Source organism: Malaclemys terrapin, chromosome 11, assembly GCF_027887155.1.
Source record: "Malaclemys terrapin pileata isolate rMalTer1 chromosome 11, rMalTer1.hap1, whole genome shotgun sequence".
NCBI classification, from domain to species: Eukaryota; Metazoa; Chordata; order Testudines; family Emydidae; genus Malaclemys; species Malaclemys terrapin.
The window spans coordinates 29,482,002-29,499,830 of NC_071515.1; the positions used below are offsets into that span (position 1 = coordinate 29,482,002).

At 38.2% G+C, this 17,829-nt stretch overlaps 1 protein-coding gene across 3 annotated transcripts in view; it reads right to left on the minus strand.

Annotated features, from left to right (window-relative positions):
• The window catches only part of ANKAR (ankyrin and armadillo repeat containing), a 44,939-nt gene extending 28,523 nt beyond the window's left edge, over nucleotides 1-16,416 (minus strand). For all 3 annotated transcript variants that reach the window (XM_054043699.1, XM_054043700.1, XM_054043701.1), the window contains exons 1-11: nucleotides 16,323-16,416; nucleotides 13,782-14,418; nucleotides 11,581-12,018; nucleotides 10,930-11,093; nucleotides 9,451-9,566; nucleotides 8,316-8,496; nucleotides 7,315-7,534; nucleotides 6,091-6,132; nucleotides 4,551-4,595; nucleotides 3,802-4,009; nucleotides 2,666-2,874 (exon numbers count right to left, since the gene is read on the minus strand). In XM_054043699.1, the coding sequence (XP_053899674.1) occupies nucleotides 2,666-2,874; nucleotides 3,802-4,009; nucleotides 4,551-4,595; nucleotides 6,091-6,132; nucleotides 7,315-7,534; nucleotides 8,316-8,496; nucleotides 9,451-9,566; nucleotides 10,930-11,093; nucleotides 11,581-12,018; nucleotides 13,782-14,379 (2,221 nt within the window). In that variant the 5' untranslated portion in view covers nucleotides 14,380-14,418; nucleotides 16,323-16,416. The remainder of the gene's footprint in view (nucleotides 1-2,665; nucleotides 2,875-3,801; nucleotides 4,010-4,550; nucleotides 4,596-6,090; nucleotides 6,133-7,314; nucleotides 7,535-8,315; nucleotides 8,497-9,450; nucleotides 9,567-10,929; nucleotides 11,094-11,580; nucleotides 12,019-13,781; nucleotides 14,419-16,322) is intronic.
• Between the last annotated feature and the right edge of the window lie 1,413 nt (nucleotides 16,417-17,829).

Below are 17,829 nucleotides of genomic sequence, written 5' to 3' on the forward strand. Positions count from 1 at the left end.
GAAAAAACAATCCTTGTTGGGGCTCATAGTTTTAAAAAAACTTCTCCAGTTTACAGTGTTGTTCCACAGACTGGCAGCTAAGTACTACGATAGGAATGAGTATGTGTGTGCACGTATACCAGTTTGTTACAATGAGATTCACAATAAAAGAAAAATTCTCTTCTTGGATAGGAGTGCTCTCATATTGCACCAAACCCCTCCTATGCAAAACTTCCATTACTGTCAATGGAAATTCTCTGCAACCCTCAAATGTTGTTACTCTGATTGCACTTGAAACAATATAAACAATCTGAATGTATCTTTAAATCAACCTTTCTGTTATGGCTTAAAATTCAAATAGCCAACCTGTACTTAACATTTAAGGTGATTTTCAAGTCCTAATAAGTGCCTTCTTCCCAGCAATTTTATATATATCCATATTTACTTTTTAGTTTGGTGATCAAAGGTCTATATTCTCAAAAATAACCATAGGATCAGGGAGTCCAAACATTACATTAATGTGTGTGCTATGTACTGGTTTTCTGTGTGTGTCTTTGCATATAGCAAGTAGTCCACTTTAGCAGTCTACTTTAAAAATTATACCATGGCAGCAACCAGATTAAGTATATGCGCTCTCTACATAAATAATCAAAGAAACAGTTTGTTGCTGTTAGGTGGTATTCATTTCAGCCTCCAAATCTAACAGTATTTACCAAGAACACCTCTCATTTCAAAAATATTTCAGTTTGGGGCAACCCCAAAGGGTATGGGCAACTGTTTACATTCTCTCTAGCACAAATTAAATGAAGAAAGGTTTGTGGAGAGGTAGGATAACATGATAAGTGCCTAATTTTAACATTATGTTTCTATTACATTGCTTTCATTGCTTCTACTGTAAGAAAATATATCCTCCCATCTTAATCCTCTTCCTAGTGTCCTCACCTAGTAAAATCATGAACTGCCATTAGCAGGGTTTAAATTGAGTGTCCCATATAATCTTCCTTTAATATTACTTCAGCTGTAGAGTATTTATTCTCTATATTATGATGTAAAGTTGACCTGCTTAGTTCGAAGCAAAGCTATTTAATTACATGTATAAGTACAAAGGGAAATTATTTAAATGAAATCACAGTTTGAATAAATGCCCCAACTGGGAACAGTTTTGAATAGCATGTATGGCCCTGTTTGTCTTTTGTGCAATCCTTATTCACATATGCCAGAAGCAGCAACAGAAACCATTAATATATAAGGAGACAACTTGATGAATACTCAACTCCTTCTTCATTATATTTCAGATTGGAGTTAATTGCCCTAATCCAGAGCAAAGCTGATCTAAATCAAGTAACTCTGGTCTCCCCTACATATAAGGATACTCAGGCAGCTTTTATATCACTGCTTGCCAGTGTTGGGGCTGTGGTTAGGGACTAGAGGTCTGGCCTGTGGTTCCCTAGATCTAGGAATCCCTGTTTGCCATAATGGCCCCATTGGCAGCTGACACAGATTGAGGCAGTATTCAGCAGCTCCAGGATCAGGGGAGTATAAAGAAGGTCTTTGCTCTCCATATTCCTCAACTGTGCTCGGCATACCTCAACTGCAGCTGAGGATCTGGCCCAATGAGCTCATTACTAGATGAAGGGTAATTCCCTTTCTATTATAATGGAAGAAAACCATTTCTTTTATGGATCAGAATTTACTGTTTTAAAAGATAAGAGAGTCAGGGGCTGACATGGGCCCCAGTCCCACAATCAATTTGCATGGGTAGAACACTGTGGTAATGTGGAGCCCTCCTGAAAACAGTGAGACTCCATGTGGACATAAGAACTCACTGTGTGCATCTGATTGGAAGATCGGGACTATAAAGTGTGCTTAAAACCCAATGATAGCCAAAGAGCCTTTTTATGCAAAAACAGGAAAGAGAAGGGGACTAATTTTCAAACATGGATGTAAAAATTATACCTGCAAAATTCCTTCTCTGCATCCCAACTGGATAACTGCACACATAAATACCTACTTATTTATATGTACAGTAAGTGCAGATGTATTTTTATGGATATCCCAATGGTTTTGAAAAGAAGGCTGTAAAGTTGCAATTTAAAATAAGAAATTGCTGGGTATGCCTCAGTAATGCAGAAGCTGGAAATATGTCTTTCTGAATTACACGCAAAGGTCCTGAGCCTACAAACACTTATATATGTGAATAATTTTAAACACTTGAGTAGTCCCATTGAGCTCAATATGATTACTCACATGGATAAAATTAAGCACAAGCTTAAGTGTTTGCAGGATCAGGGCCCAAGACAGTGGGAGAAACAGTCTGAAAAAATAAGATACAGTGATCTCAATGGTAATTAAAATAGTATCAAAATAAAGCTATTTTTTGCTGCATGAAGAGTAGATAGTTCCTGCATGCTAAAAGTAGAAACTATATTATATTCATCATATAACAATTAAGGACCAGATTGCCTTCAGTAACGCCTCTGCAACTCCATTCAAATTAATGGACTTCACAGGGAAAGCTTGAGATACAATTTAGCCCCAAAACATTCAAAATTCTATTTTTCATTATTTGTAGCTTGGTTTGGGAAGTACATTAACTATAGATATTTTCACCATTTTAGGGAAAATACCACTGGTTAAAATGAATCATACACAGACTTTTTATTTTAGAGAGAATGTATGTGCTTACCTACAAGAGTATTCCAAACTGGAAGATCTGGATTATCTAGCTGTATTAGATGTTTGAGAATTTCTGTGTGAAAGTACAGCACTGCTAAATGAATTATATTGTTTCCTTCACTGTCAGTTTTCTTCCAGTTGGCACCAAGAGAAAACAAATATTGAAGAGTGTCTAATGCTCCAGATGTGGCTGCAAGCAATAGTGGAGTAGAATGATATCTATGGAACACAAACATATTGTGGTATAAATTAACATGTAATAAAATATGAAGTATGCAAACAAGTTTATTTCATATAGTTATTTCAGCTGATTATAAACTATTATTTTTCAAAAATGGAATCCATGAGGATGTGAATGCATAAACTTTCTGTTCAGATTAATTTGTCTTGGATTTACAGTTTCTGCTTGTTTGATTTTTAATTGTTCATTTGATTTCTGACTTAGCTGAGGCTTCCTGGTGGTCATACCAAATTCTACTCAGTCAGTGGTAGTTTTTACACTGATTGCCACTGAGATTGCATTAGGTCCTTCTTTTCCTATTTCTCAATGGTAGATATCTGTGCAGTATCATGACTGAATGATGCTGAGAGTGCATCTTCAAGATTTCAGCAAGTCTCCTCTTTTTCTTCCCCACAAAACAGTGATTTTATGCTATAGCCTAAATATGTCTCAGGACTTTGAGGGCTCAATTCTGACCTCATACAGAAATGTAACTTCTGTTGACCAGAGTGGGTGCTGCACAATCCTATTGGACGGCAAAATTAGGTTCTGAATTTCTATTGCTTATAACATTCCTTCACCCACCCAGAGCATAGGAGCATCATGAGCAATAGAAATTCACAATCATGAGTATGATAACACTGAAGTTGTACAGCCTAGAGACAATGGGGCCCCAATGCATATAACTCCCATTAAAGCCAAAGGAGTTGCTCCCATATAATTAAGGACATATAGATGAGCATATAAATACTGTTATTTTACTCCTCATTCTAGAAAGGCTAATTCATTTTCCAATACGGGGCTGTATTTGTATGGCAAGACAGAAATTTTAGGAGAGGGGGCATATTTGTGGTCTTTCAAGCACACGGTATTATATAAAGGATAAAGCACCAATCGTCACAGTGATAAAAACTCTAGTGACTTACTCAGCTGTTGTTTCAGCCTCTAGTAGATCTGGGTCTTTTCTATAGAGAACCGTGATACAGGAAATGTTGTCATAGAATGCAGCAAAATGTATAGCCATCCATCCTCGATCATCCGTTAATTTATAATCTGCCTTAAGGGCCAGAAGACAAGTAAGTGCTTCAATGGATCCACACTGAGCTGCCAGGTGTAAAGCAGTAGGGCCTAAAGCTAATGGATACATAAAAAAAGCTGATACAATGGGCATAATTTTCAAAGTGATGCACCTAAACTGTGCCTGCAAAACATGATGTAAAATCTCCACGTAACTATTTGCCAGTTTTACCAGCACTGTTTTCATGCCATTCTAATCACAGAATAAGTTATTCATCTCTACGAGGTCTTGATTTAATATCAAATTGAAGCTTTTGAGATAAAAGGAAAACATCTGAATGTATCAACAGATTTAAAACTAAAGATGTCCGAAGTTATAACTTCAGTGGTAATAATATAGTATTTTATACTTTTCAAAACAAACAAAAAAAACATCCTGCCTTCCGTCCCACGCAAGTCATGGAAAAATCTTATTTTTATAGCTTTCAAAGCCTTGGACAGACTTAAGCAGTGTGGAAACACATTTTCTTAAAGTATGAACTCCTTAGTTTTAATAAAAATATTCCATTTCTCTGCTCCTTAGCTGTAATCTTTCTAGCTTCCACATGCTGCATAGGTAAAGATAATAAAGGTAATATTTGATTTCTTTACCACTCACCAGTTCTTTCCCCCGAGGTCTCCTTTTCTTGCAAATTTGGTTTTCCTGAAAGTGAACATATTTAACATAATCAGATATATTGGCACTACTCTGAAAGCATAGCAGACCCAGGACTGTTACAGGTAGTATCACAGACCCACAGTCTCCAATCTGTGCTATGCAACCAGATCCCTGTAGAAGCCTAGGCAACTTTAATAGGGATTCTGCAGCTGTATGGAGCCTAATGAAGTATTGGGGTCATAGTATACTTTTTTTCTAAAACTGATATTGAGCTGTGTTCCACTAAAGGCAAAGTTTATAGTACAGTGCATGAAAGTGGAGGCTGTAGTGAGATGGTAGAGACAACTACATAGATTCTATGTCCACTGGAGAATTTACCACACCTGGAGACGCCTCAGTAAGGAAGTGGGGTTTAGAATTGAAGTTTTAGAATTATGGGGCAACTACAGTGCTCACACTAGAGGATATGTTCCACCAGAGAAAGCATAGTCCCTTAACGCTCCTAACTATCAGTTCCTTTATCAAGTAAAAAGGATTAAAAGATGTACTTAAATGGAGTTCAAAACACTTATATTAGGTTTGAATTGGGAATGTATCAAGGAATAAATAACATGAACAGTAGACAGGAAGTAGTTAGTTTCAGATAATAAGACCTATAAAAACAGAACTTATCCATTATTTAATTAATGGATCTCCAGTCTTGGCAGAATACGTGTCTGCACTCCATCTCCTTTTTCTTAAAGAAAAGGAACATAAAGGGCTGTTCAGCCTCTTAACTTGCAACACCCATTGAACTGGCTGAGATCATTTATATCAAGAAATTTCTCTGAAAAATTTAAAGAGCAGTCAGGCAACTGGATAGTTTAAAAGAAGGTTTCCCTACCTCAGTAAAGATCACATTGAATGCATTGGCTTTGGATTTCAAAGCAAAGCAATTATTCACTTAGAACAGAAACACCAAGCTCTAGAGGAGAATTAACTATTTTCCATATATTCTTAAACACAAAAGATGACAAGCCAAAGAATTCTAAAATATGAAACCTATCCCCTAGAATGAAGGTGTGGAAGATAGCAGCTGCTGACAAGTGAAATGTAGAATTTTCCAGTGCAAATCCTATAGCTTTCCTCTAATGTTTTCATGAAATCCCAGTGACAGTAATCATGAGACATCACATATTGGGACTGCCTTCCCATGGCTGGAACTTAGTTTACTACTGATGAAAGAATTACAGACAGTTTTAAGTAGAACTCTGAACAAGTCTTCCAAGTTCCCATGCAATATGTACCCATCCCCCACTCAGCTTCCCCTTCTTTTACATCAAAATCCTAATGTACTCAGTCAAAGTTCATGGCTTCTGTGGGAGTTTTGCTTCAGTAAAAGCTGAGTAGAGACAAGACTTGGCCAGTAGACTCTACCTTCTAATTTTCATAAAAATGTCAAATCTTCCCTTTCTTGAGATGAACTCTTTTTTGCTTACATTGTATATTTATAACAACAAAAAATACTAAAAGGTCTCATAATATTTAATGTACTAATTACCAGCTCTGTCCCCCTTAGTCTCACTCTTCTGTGAACGTCTTCCTAAAACAAAAATATATTTATGATTGTTAGCTACAGTTTACATGTTTTTATTAAATCGTATATTGGATATATTCTAATTCTATATATTTCTAATGATATTTGTATACATGTCATAAATCAAGCAAAATGGAATCTTAGAGGGCTACATTATGGCAGTAATTTAAAGAAACTGAAAAGCTGGATGGTGACGACTGTAAAAGTGCAGGCTGAAATTCACAAAGAGAGATTGATACATTTATAAAATTAGTTGTAAAGCACATTTTGTCCTATACCGTACATTGCAGAAAGAAAACAAAGAGTGGTCACAGAGGAGGTTTCTATTATTTCTAGGGAGGGACACTTTTCTGTTGCCCACAAATACCCTGGAACCCATACTCCCCAACATGTTATTCCAGTGCAGAGGAATTTGTTCCCTCTTTCCTCCCCACCACAGAAGAGGTCAGGGGTCCAGTGATAAATTCATCATTACTTAGAGTCTTTAAATCTATATTGCATATCTTTCTTAAAAGTCCTCTGATTCAACCTCAGTTCATGAGCTTGATAGTGTTCACTGATATAGTAGGAAAAAATAATTTCCTCCATTATAGGAATTACTAGGTGAAATGTATTATGCAAGAAATCAGATGAGATGATCATAGTAGTCTTAAAAATCTGTGCATCTACAATCCCACGGATCTTGGAGATCTGATAGATACAAAGGCCACCCACATGAAAGATACTTTCCTCTATATTGCCACATGGCACCCCTGGCTCCTTGCAATACCTAACAAAAGAAACAATGCAGCCACATGTGCTCCCCCAACTGCCGATGTCCAGAAATGCCCGAAGGTGTAGATGTAATAGATCAGTAAATTAATGTGAATTAAACTTGCAGTAATTTGCACTGCTCTACTCCACGGTTTTTGAAGAGGAGAGAATGAGATATAGAATGAATGTCCACCCCAGCCCCTTGCCTCTCACTTCACAAATCTGGATCCCTGTGAAATTCCTGCAGAGAGGCTTTCACAAGATTTAGAAAGAAGAAACATTCCACTGTTCTGGTATTCCCTCCTTCCATGACTTCCCCCTATCAGAGAGCTCCCCTCTGGTGATGGAAGTGACAGGGAACATGGGGCCCCCACAATCATAGCTTCCCGACATATATATATATATATATATATATATATATATATCATATCTTACCCTGGTTAAAGTGAACATTGCGCCTCTGATTGATATTCAAATGAGATTTAATCAGCTGACAGATAATTGGCACACGGTTGTGTATGGAAGCATGATGGAGAAGAGCATAACCATATTCATCTACAACACTGAGACTGGAAGTAGATGTTTTACGACAAAAAGTATAGAAGATAGCAGATAGTCCTCTCTCAGCAGCAGACTTCATACCATAAGGTAAACTCTAAATCCATGTAAACAGAATAATAGACAGTATGTCAAAGAGAAATAAAATGTTTACTGGAAAAGGAGACACTGGGAAGAGGCAACCTCCAATTCTTAAATTGTGGGTCTATATTAAGGGCAAGATCTTTAGCAGATATAAATCCACTTAACTCCCTGGGCTTCAACAAATGTGTGTCTGGACCCTGGAAATGACTATTTAAAAATGCCAGCATACTATTCAACGGATCTGCCCCCTGTGTATTCAGAATCACATCTATTTACTTGAGACTAAACAACAACATTTTATTACATTTTACTCCTGTTTACACTGCAGCATCAAAGATGTACAATAGGAGAGTGAGCCAATTTCTATTCTGTTGATAATGCATAAAGCAATCAATCGAGTTACAAGTGCATAGTCAAATTTTTGTTATACTTTGTTTATACTATGCCCTTTGTTATACTTGTTTAATTCTATTAAAGAGAATGGAGTTGCTCTTGTGTAAATGAGAACAGAATGTGAGACTAGTGGGTTTAGAGAGATGTTACTGAAGCCACAATTTTGCCTGCAAAATCATCACTGATGACGTGCATGAGCCTCAAAAAATACAGCTTCACTGTTAGATTTCAGGTGGAACCTGCAGCACTGGCAGTTATTAAAAAAATCATTGTTTTACTTGTAAACTGTGCAAACTTATTCTGGAATCATCAAGAGACATTCAACATAAAGCCATTTTTAGAGTCAGTTTCCAGAGTATAAATGCTCTTTCAGAAAAACAATGATACAGTAAGTAGGATACCTTGCATTTAATAGCTTTCTTATAACCAAATCTTTTCTTGAATTGCTCCAGTGACTGGATATCAGTTAATGGAAGCCTTTTAGGCTTGAGAGTGCTTATTATTTCATTTATGGCTCCCCACCATGGGGTTTTATATAGCTGCTGATAAAAAGTTTCCAATTCAATGGAGATCACATAGTAGCTGTAACAAAAAACAAAACAAAGAAATTTAAAAGGAAACATTTTGGCTCTTTTGTGTACTTTGTGCTTTTACATATAAAATTAAAATACACAGCCAGGTCCTCAGCTGGTAGAAGTTGTCAGAGTACCTTTAAAGTCATTGGAGCTACACAACTTTACACCAAATAGGGATCCGGCTCTGTGTCTTTACATACAAAAATATTTTCAATGTACTGTCATTAACAGAAGACTAATAAAATATATAAACAAAAAACATTATACTACTATACATGTCTGAATAATCAAAAGTTTAAGAATTTTTCAGTAGTTGGTATAGCTGAGAATACTTATTTCAAATTTAATACATCTTATTTAAAACTACTGAATATTTACATAAAAACATTCTCTCCTACAGAACACTAACATTACAAAAGTTTAACAACAAACAACAATTTTAAAAACTAAACATTTGCCTCAGACTGTTTGTGCACTTTTACATTATTTTTTATAATACAGTTGTGTGAATTCGTTCAACTGCTGGGATTTAAAACATGCTTCCTTTCATATTGTCTTGGAACAATATTTCTGAGACAGAATCCTAATGTTATATTATGTTTCTACAGAATTTAAGAATATTTCATAATTTCAAGAAAACTTAACCGAAGTTTACAAGCGAGGGGTATGAGATTTAAAAAATTGTGTTTACACATAAATTTAATCAAGTAACTCAATTAGCTTTATTACTTTAATATATTAAACAGAACATTATTTAGACTACTAAAATTAAATTTTGATCAGATCACATTTTCTCAAACACTACTCAGACTTGGTGTTCTCGACAACTGTGATTTATTTCATTTATAGTCAGCAGGTTCAAGTAATCAATAATTGTTTTGAAAACAGCAGTAAACCACCAGACTATCACTTTGGCAATTTTTACATAGTTTAAATATACAGTATGAGGCATGTTCCTTACCTCTTTCCATCAAATTCCATGGTTGGTATGGAGTAATGTTCTCTGTATGGTATATCCGGGTCTAACAACTGGGCTACATGGTTTGATGCACAAATCTGTATGTCATCAAAGACGGCCTAGAACAAAAGAATTATTATATTAACCAACTGTAAATGTTTACATTTATAAAGTGGTTGTCTGAATGGCTAAGAACTGACCGGAGCCATAGGGTCACTGAGAGCCCAACAACTCAAATTTTGTCTGTGTTATGCCAAACATACAAGCTGAAATCCATTCTGATCACTGTGCATCTACACACATAGGCTGCTTTCAGAGACTGTTGAAAGTTAAATCCACTCCCAATGTGAAGTCTCACTGAGGGAATAGTCTTGATATTGAATGTGGATGCAATGGCTGTGCCTAGCACACACTCTCTTTAGTACAGACAGGAAGTTTGATCCCTGGGAAATTAATGGATTTTGCTGGCCCCTTTAACTGCCATTTTTCCCCTCAGGGTGGCCATGATACAATACCATGCATTGTGTTGCACAGGGAGAAATCTGTCCCTTGCATTCTATGCATCCTTTAGGGCAATACTGCCTCTGTAACCAAGGATACCAATCATGGCAGGTAGAAACAGCAACCATCATTCTGTATATGATCATTCTGTCCTGTTAGACTCCTGAACTCTGGTATTAGTCATGTCTGTGAAGAACATTCAGTTGAAAATGGCATGGGGACCTTGATGGTGCTCTGGAGCAATGGGCTGATTCAGAACAAACTGAATTCCATTATCCAAAATCAGTAGATGTTTGACCTCACAGCTGAAAGTCCAGTAGAGACTAACGGTGAAATACTGGTTCCATAGAAGACAATGACAAAAACATCCATTGACTTCAATGGAGCTAAGATGTCACACTAAGGTGATAACTGTGGCTATAGGACAGAAGCCCTGTCCTTTCTATGGGATATAATTTGGGGGATAATGCCTCTGACTCAGCCCGTTTGCATATCAAGAGAGCTCCCAACTCTCGACAAGCTGTGAAGATGCAAATGGAAGTATGCTGAAGACGGAGAACTGGAGCCAGACCCACACTAAAGGAACTGATGAAAGAGAAATGTGTGAATATGTGTATATTTTGCGGGAGAGGAGGAGAAATACTGTGTCATTCTCCCCTCACATATGCAAACCTAACTTCCTGAAAATTCTTGCATTGTGCACTCTGTATAGTCAGCTGAAGTCAACATACATAACAGTTGTGCTACAAACTGGTAAACTGATAACACTGAAGATTTACTATAAGGAAATATTGCACTGTTACTTTAGCTTGGCTCTACTATATTTCTCTTACCAAGAAATCTGCAGGATAACACCTTTTTCATGAGCACATGATTTCCTTAGCTCTCACTGGTATTTTTTAAAAAAGTAGAATATTCTCTTATACTATATTAGCTGCAAGTACACACACACAAATCATAGAAAAGATACTGAACCAAAACCTTTATCTTTTCTGAAACATCCTCAAGAGAAGGTGTACCAACATCAAATTCAATTCCTCCATGGACATGAAAATACTCATTCTTTATGTAATGAAAATGTTGGCATTTAAAATCTGGCCCAAACACAAATGGAGGCAATTCTCGTTCAGTCTTAACTTTATCATCTACAAAAAGAGGACATTTTTTTAGAGCATGACAGAAGGTTAAAGTACTACAACATAATTAATTTCTTAATGTTGTCTAAAAATCTTAGGTGCTAAGCAATTACATATTTGTGTGGATGATTGAGAAATGATTGTGTAATACTAGTTTAGAATAAATATTCCAGTCCAAATTCAACTGTGCTGTAGCTTCACAGACTTCAACAGAATTACATCAGGGATGAATTTGGCTCCCTTTACACAGTGAGCATCCAAGTTATCTACCACAGTCTGAATTAAGTTATTTGCAGTTGCTACTCTTAGAATGTACAAAATACTAGTTTCTCCGCACTTAAAAGACATTCACTTTCTTATATAATTACAATTTTATTAACATTTTCAGAATACATGGTCAAATGATTTTCAAAGTACTGTAATTTAATATAATATGAACAATATACAATTTGAAAATAAAAACAAAATTATTCCCTGTCTTTTGTAAGCTGCGTACCTGAATATGGTTGAAGAAGTTGATTTAAATTTGGAATTTTCATCTTTCTTTTTAAGCCAAGTAAAAATGGAATCAGAAAGCTCATTATTTTTAGATATTCAATATTCTTACGGATTTCTGCTTTTTTCTCTAAGTGCTTCTTCACAAGTTTTTGCTGAAGAATTAGCCTCTGCTGCACCCTTTGGTATGTTACTGTGTCAAGGTGATCCTCAGTCAATTTTATCACATTAGAAAGCACATATGCTGCATCAAATTTACAAACATTTTCATGCTGCTGAACTTGTATAGTACCAAATGTCAACTTAAGTAGTATATTGTCTGCATACTGCATAAAGAGATTTTTTTCTTGTGCACTGTTAGGGTCATAAGTTGGATCTTCATTCATGTTTTCATCATAGATTCCCTCAAAATCTGGTTCATTGGAAAGATCAACTAGACCTGCATCACACACACAAAAATCTACATAAATAACCATATAGCTACTGGATGCAAGTAAAATATATTTAAAAAAACTAATGCCTGTCAAAAAAAATTTAATACAACTGTTTAATTCTGACAAGTATATTTTTATTTCTTACATTGCAGAATATTATGTACTTATCTTTATATTAACATATTAAACATCACCTTGCTGTTATATACAAAACTGTATCGAATCAGACTGCAGTTTAACTATATCGGGGGGGGGGGGGGGGGGGAAGGAGGAGAATTAGGGAATTTCCCAGTAAGAGCTGCTCCTTTCCCTCAGTGTTCTAGTGGATACACTGGGCATCCTGATAGCACCCATCTTTCAGATTATCTTTTTCTTGAGTAAATTTAGTGCTCATGAAAATGCCAAATAGACAACCTTGGAAAAATGAATCCCTCTATTTAGCTACACAATAGTCAGAGCTGTAGCTGCAGCACACTCCTCCCCACTCCCTTGGCAGTGGCCTTGTTCTTGTTCTGATGGGACTACCAGTAGGAGTGAGAGAGTTCCTCTGTGCTGAGACTGCCAGTTATGACCTGCTCTGATTCCCATTTAAGTCACTGGAAAGTCTCCCATTGATTTTAATAGGACTTGGATCAGGTGATTACTGCCAACACTGGGCACAATTTTGTAATGAGTATACTTGTCACTAGGAGCTGGATTAAGGCACCAATTAATTTCTCATAAGCCACCAAAGAGTAATGACAGTAAATCAGTGGTTCTCAACCAGGGGTACGTGGACCTGTGGGGGTAGGCAGAGGTCTTCCAGGGGGTACATCAACTCATCTAGATATTTACCTAGTTTTACAACAGGCTACGTTAAAAGCACTAGCGAAATCAGTACAAACTAAAATTTCATACAGACAATGACTTGTTTATACTGCTCTATATACTATACACTGAAATGTAAGTACAATATTTATATTCCAATTGATTTATTTTATAATTATTTGATAAAAATGAGAATGCAAGCAATTTTTCAGTAGTAGTGTGCTGTGACACTTGTATTTTTATATCTGATTTTATAAGCAAGTAGTTTTTAAGGGAGGTGAAACTTGGGGGTACACAAGACAGATCAGACTCCTGAAAGGGGTACAGTAGTCTGGAAAGATGGAGAGCTGCATTAAAACAATATGAAACTGAGCTGGATTTTAACCAGTGACCCTGGTTCTATATTTCATTACCAGTCTCTACCATCAGCTGTTCTTGAGATATATTTGTGAGAGCCACAGGATTTCTCTCAGGTGCTTTTAGTCTTTTGTTTAGAAGATTTCTTTTTATTTTAGCCCAGTCTTATTTGTTATATATTAAAAGAGTAGCTAATTTTAAATCTTAATAATAAAGCCAAAGTTGTGATCTAAAAAAACCCTTTGTAAAAAAATACATACAAACTTTTTCCCAAGTATTTAGAGCCATATTTTCAGAAGGGGTTCAGCACCCTGCAGCGTTAACTTTCCTGAAAGGAAACTACAGAGTGTTGACCACTTTTGAAAGTCTGGCCGCTTAATATAGGTGCCTCAACACCATTTTGAAAAAATGATTTTTGGAATATTTTTCTTTTAGTTTCCAACTTGATGACTTTTCATATTGTCCAGCAATCTCTTGTTTTTTCAGATAATGACCCCTAGCTCTTAGGAATATGCTAGGTACTTATCACTTGTAAGATTATTTTTCTTTAAATGGGTTATAATGGCTGAAAATACCAGCAGAAAATAACTGTTTTTTTACTCACCTGCTGAACAAAACTCTGAAAAAATATTTTTTTCTGTTTGTGGATTCCCATCCATATCAATATCCATACTGGAGCGCCACAATTCAGAGAACCTAACACGTTTCTCTTTGGGCATATACGCACCATGCCACAGTGCTTTTAACATGTAGTCAACACTGATCAAGATTTGTCCAATTCTGGTGTCAATGTAAGCTGGAGGAAGCTGACAAGATGTGCTGTGATCGTAATTGGAATCTAAGCTGATGGAAGGAATTTGGTTTAAACAGTAAATTCCTACAGCCAATTCTCTCACAATCTGATGAACTTCTTTACAGTCCAAAGGTACATCTGGCACCACTGGTGCTAGGAAAATTGCAGTCGGGAAACTTATGTTTTTTAGCTGACCCATAAGTCCACTGGGAAGTTCTAATGGCTGGCGTAGGTCATCTTTAGAAGCCAGCCAGCTACAAGAGGTAGTGGTAAGTAATTCCTGTAACTCACTTCGGTCAAATTTGTCAAAGAAGGCACTGGCATTTCTCTGTACTGCTAAATTTGCTAAGTAGGTTGTCTCATCTGCTTGTTCATTTCTAGGTAATGTTTTTTTGACAGACCTCAGCATTCTTCAATAGTTCCTTTCTGCGGTGTCTAAAATTAAATACTTATAGAAACATAAGACAAACAAGTATAATAGTTATTTAAGTAGGTATTAATATTTGTAAGAAAAATGACTTTCTTTAATAACAAGATTAAAATATACTACAGCATACATGAGGTGTTACAAGCTTTTTCAAGGCAACACAATCTTTGAAAATTTTATTTTCCTTGAACCAAGAACTTCATTTTGCCTATGATATCCAAGGATTGAATTGGGCCAGCTTGCAATAACCAAGTGAACTTTTTAAAAATACGTATTTATGGAACCAGGCATTTTGTGCTTTAGAATCTAAGATGTGATTTAAAAAAAACACTATGACCCTCATGGCTGGAAAAAACAACCTTCAACTGTGAAAAAGTACAAATCAATGCAGTGATATTTACAGACAGACTAAAACAATTGCTCTGGGCAAATGTGACTGCCCCATCACTCTGAAATGGTTGTTGAAGCTGAAGTCTAGTAATGATAATTTAAATATCTACATTTTAAATTCCTTTCTTTCAGATTACCCTATAAGGCAGGGACTATGTCTTTGCTTGTAATGCACAGGACACCTGTGAATGAATTCTCAAATCTTCACATGGTGTTTTCTAATACAGAGCAAACACTAAATACCACTTACTACCCAAGGCATACATTATTATGTATCTCATAAACAGGACCACCAGATTCGCATGACATAAAAGAAATGTATCATTTCTCCTCTTCTTCCTACGCAGGGTCTTGAATACTGCAAGAAACCACTCATTCCCACATTGTCCCTTTGAACTCTCACTTTCTACATGCTAATCCTTCTTCCTGTAGGAGATTGCTCACTCAAGCTGTTTATGGAAACATAACTCCCTGCAGATTCAGGACATATGTCTTGTCTTACACAGAACCCAGAATCTCAGAGAGACAGTGACTTGAGCATCCAAAAAGAGAAATCCTACACCCAGAAAACCTAGCAAGTGGTGAAATGTTAATTTTGGAAATGCAGAAGCTCTAGAACCACCTACTGAAAAAATAGAGATTATTTAGATCCCAACAGGTACAGCAGTGTAATTCTGGCAGGGCCTTGGAGTGACATGAAAATTAATACTAGCATTTTAAAACTTATCTTTAATAGTCCTTTAAAAATCCGGGAGGAGGTTCATGATTTTGAAAGAAAATCCCTCTTGGGGAAAAAAAATCACATTTCAATTTATGACTTTGAATTTACTACTGTTACAAGTAACCTCTAAAAATAAATACTGTAACAGAAAGATTAAATAAAACATAAACCATAGGAATTGCCGCACTGGATCAGACCGTTAACTGTGGCCAGTACCAGCTCCTTCAGAGGAAGGTGCAAGAAACTCTGGAGCAGACATTATGGGATAATCTGCTCCCAAGTAAATTTCCTCCTAACCCTCAACAGTTAGAAATTGGCTAATGTCTGGAAGCTTGGAGATTTATACAGCTTCTAAAACTTGTTTATTGGTACTGTTCACTATTATAACTACAGCCATTGGTATCCACAGGAACACTGAACTGTTTTTGGAATCCTGTTAAACTCTTTGTTAGTCTCTAAGGTGCCACAAGTACTCCTGTTCTTCTTTTTGCGGATACAGACTAACACGGCTGTTACTCTGAAACCTGTTAAACTCTTGGTCTCCATCATATTGTGGCAATGAGTTCCACAGGCCAGTTAGGCACTGGGTAAAAAAGCAACCAATTTGGAGGCATTTGAGGGCGGGGGCAGCACCGCCACAACCGCCTTCCCAGTCCGGGTGGCTTAATGAGGTATCTGTTGGCAACCTCCTGCCTCCAGGGACACACACCGCACCGTCCCCAGAACGGAGCGGCGCCCTCGGGGGTCCCACACTGGGCTTCTCCCCCAGTTCTCCTCCTCCCGCGGGTCCCTGCCCTTCAGCCCTCCAGCTCACCAGCCTGGCGGCGAGGTGGGAGCAGCCGCCAAGTTACTCCTGCCATAGGGGGCCAGGCTCCGCTCTGGCCGGTCGTGGCGGGGAAGGGAGGGAGTCCCGCGGCCCAACCGGAAGAAACGCGCGGCGCCTGGCCTGGACCTTAGCAACGCGGGACGCCGCCGCTTCCCCTTGGTAACCCCCGCAGGGGGCGCTGTGCACGACGCGCTGGTCGTGCCCGCGGCCGAAGCGCAGCTCGCGTGTCCCCGCGAGGGAGAGCGCGCGAGAGTCGGGGCTGCGCGCCAGGCCCAGCCCAGGGCTCCATATTACAGCGGGTGCAGTGGCTAGTGCAGGCTTCTCCCATTTCGTGCAGTGGGGCGGGGACATCATAGCCACCAGGGAAGCTGCCGGTGCAACCTTCTAAATGAGGGGACCCCCTTCTGCCCGCTTCCGATTGACTCAGTACCCTGCGGACTGCCCCCGCCAGCCTCCCCGGGGGGGGACGTTGGTCTGTGACTAACAGAAACGTTAGGAATAATTTATCCCTGATCACACATCACCCCAATTAATCTTTGATGAAAATTAAACAAGGGGCAGCAGGAATAACTGTGTCTCGGTGACTCACTGAATGCAGGGATCCCGTTAACACTATAAAACCAGTAGCAGCCACTTAAACTCGAGTCAAAATGGGAAAATTGCACAACACTGAATTAGCGCTCCTACAGCACAGCTCGCAAACGCCCCCTGGTAGCTAGGCTGGCCCAGCAGGCTTTCATCTAGTGCTTTTTTGCTCCAGCTAGTCCAGCACTGTGGGCGTCCTCTCATGACTCAAATCTCTGGCCCCCTCATGTTTAATCCCACTGATTCTAAAGTAACAGAGTCCAACAATAATGGGCCCTGCCTTATTCTGATCTACCCTGAACTCTTCTCAGGGCTTTAAAATCTTACCCCCTACACTAGGGGGGGGTCCTCACTCACACCCTTCCCCAGCAGCAGGTGGGGAACGAAAGCCCTCCCAGCATTCTTCAAAGTCCCTGCTGCTGCCTCCCTGGACTTCTTCCTACTATATAGCCTGTCAGCAGGCCTCTCCACAGCCTCCAACTTCAGCCTTTTTTCAGGGCTGGGATTCCTGGGACTCTTAATCCCCCAATAAAATCCTAAACCAACTTCTTCCATCTCAACCTTTCACACCTCTAAATTTCCCTTGCTCTAGTCCTCCACTGAATATCTCCCTGGACTCTTTCCCTTGAAGTCTAAATCCTGCCCATTTATTAGATCTCTCCCACCTCTTCCAGACTTCCCAATCCCAAAATCAAATCTGCCCCTAGGTATTTTTCCTTAAGCCTCCCACTTTCCATTCCCCAGAGAAGAAATATTTTTTAATTTTTTTTTAAGGGAGATATCCCATCTCCTAGAACTGGAAGGGACCTTGAAAGGTCATTGAGCCCAGCCCCCTGCCTTCACTAGCAGGACCAAGTACTGATTTTGCCCCCGATCCCCAAGTGGCCCCCTCAAGGATTGAACTCATGAC